This window comes from Arachis ipaensis, chromosome B02 (genome assembly GCF_000816755.2).
Source record: "Arachis ipaensis cultivar K30076 chromosome B02, Araip1.1, whole genome shotgun sequence".
NCBI classification, from domain to species: Eukaryota; Viridiplantae; Streptophyta; class Magnoliopsida; order Fabales; family Fabaceae; genus Arachis; species Arachis ipaensis.
Genome location: NC_029786.2, coordinates 98,427,869 through 98,428,505, shown reverse-complemented (window position 1 = coordinate 98,428,505; position 637 = coordinate 98,427,869). Strand labels below are relative to the sequence as shown.

At 41.4% G+C, this 637-nt stretch overlaps 1 protein-coding gene across 1 annotated transcript in view; it reads left to right on the top strand.

Annotated features, from left to right (window-relative positions):
* LOC107627783 (nucleolin) overlaps positions 291-637 on the top strand; it is a 2,782-nt gene continuing 2,435 nt past the window's right edge. Inside the window, exon 1 of the mRNA XM_016330609.2 lies at positions 291-634. Coding sequence (XP_016186095.1) covers positions 440-634 — 195 coding nt within the window. The 5' untranslated portion in view covers positions 291-439. The remainder of the gene's footprint in view (positions 635-637) is intronic.

The window sequence follows — 637 nt, the reverse complement described above, 5'->3', positions numbered from 1 at the left end:
TTCTTTGTTTTTTTTTTTTTCTTACAATATCTCTTAACACAATAGATTAAAGACTAATTCATTGCAGGTTGAAGTTTTATTTAAAGGTTTGCTACATTGGTTGTTGCATGCACAAAAAAAATTTCGAACTCTCAACACTTGTTTTAAATCAATTAAAATTGATTTTTTTATGGGTATAGATTACATGAGTGTTTTGGGCCTTAAAAAAAGTAATTTAAAATTCCGTAGTTGACATTTGTTAGGCCCAATAGGCCCAATTGTTGACCCAAATTAATGAGACCAAAACAAATGAGGGGGAAAATGACAGCGCTGATCCCACGTTACCCGCCGAAACTCCGAGTGTGTGGGTGTGGCGGCGTGGCGCTTCAATTCACGAACTCGTGGAAGTGGAATTGGGAAAAGCGTGAAATTTTCGATTAATTGGAGGGAAAAAGGAAAAATGTCAAGACGCGATGTACCTGATTCTGATCCAGATGACGATGGCTCAGCTTCAAGCTCCGGCGAGGAAGAGGAAGAGGCGGAAGAAACCACCGTTGCCGCGACCGCAAAGACGGTTTCGGAGTACGAGAAGCAGAGGCTATCGAGAATAGCGGAGAATAACGCAAAGCTGGAGGCACTAGGTCTGCATAAAATGGCG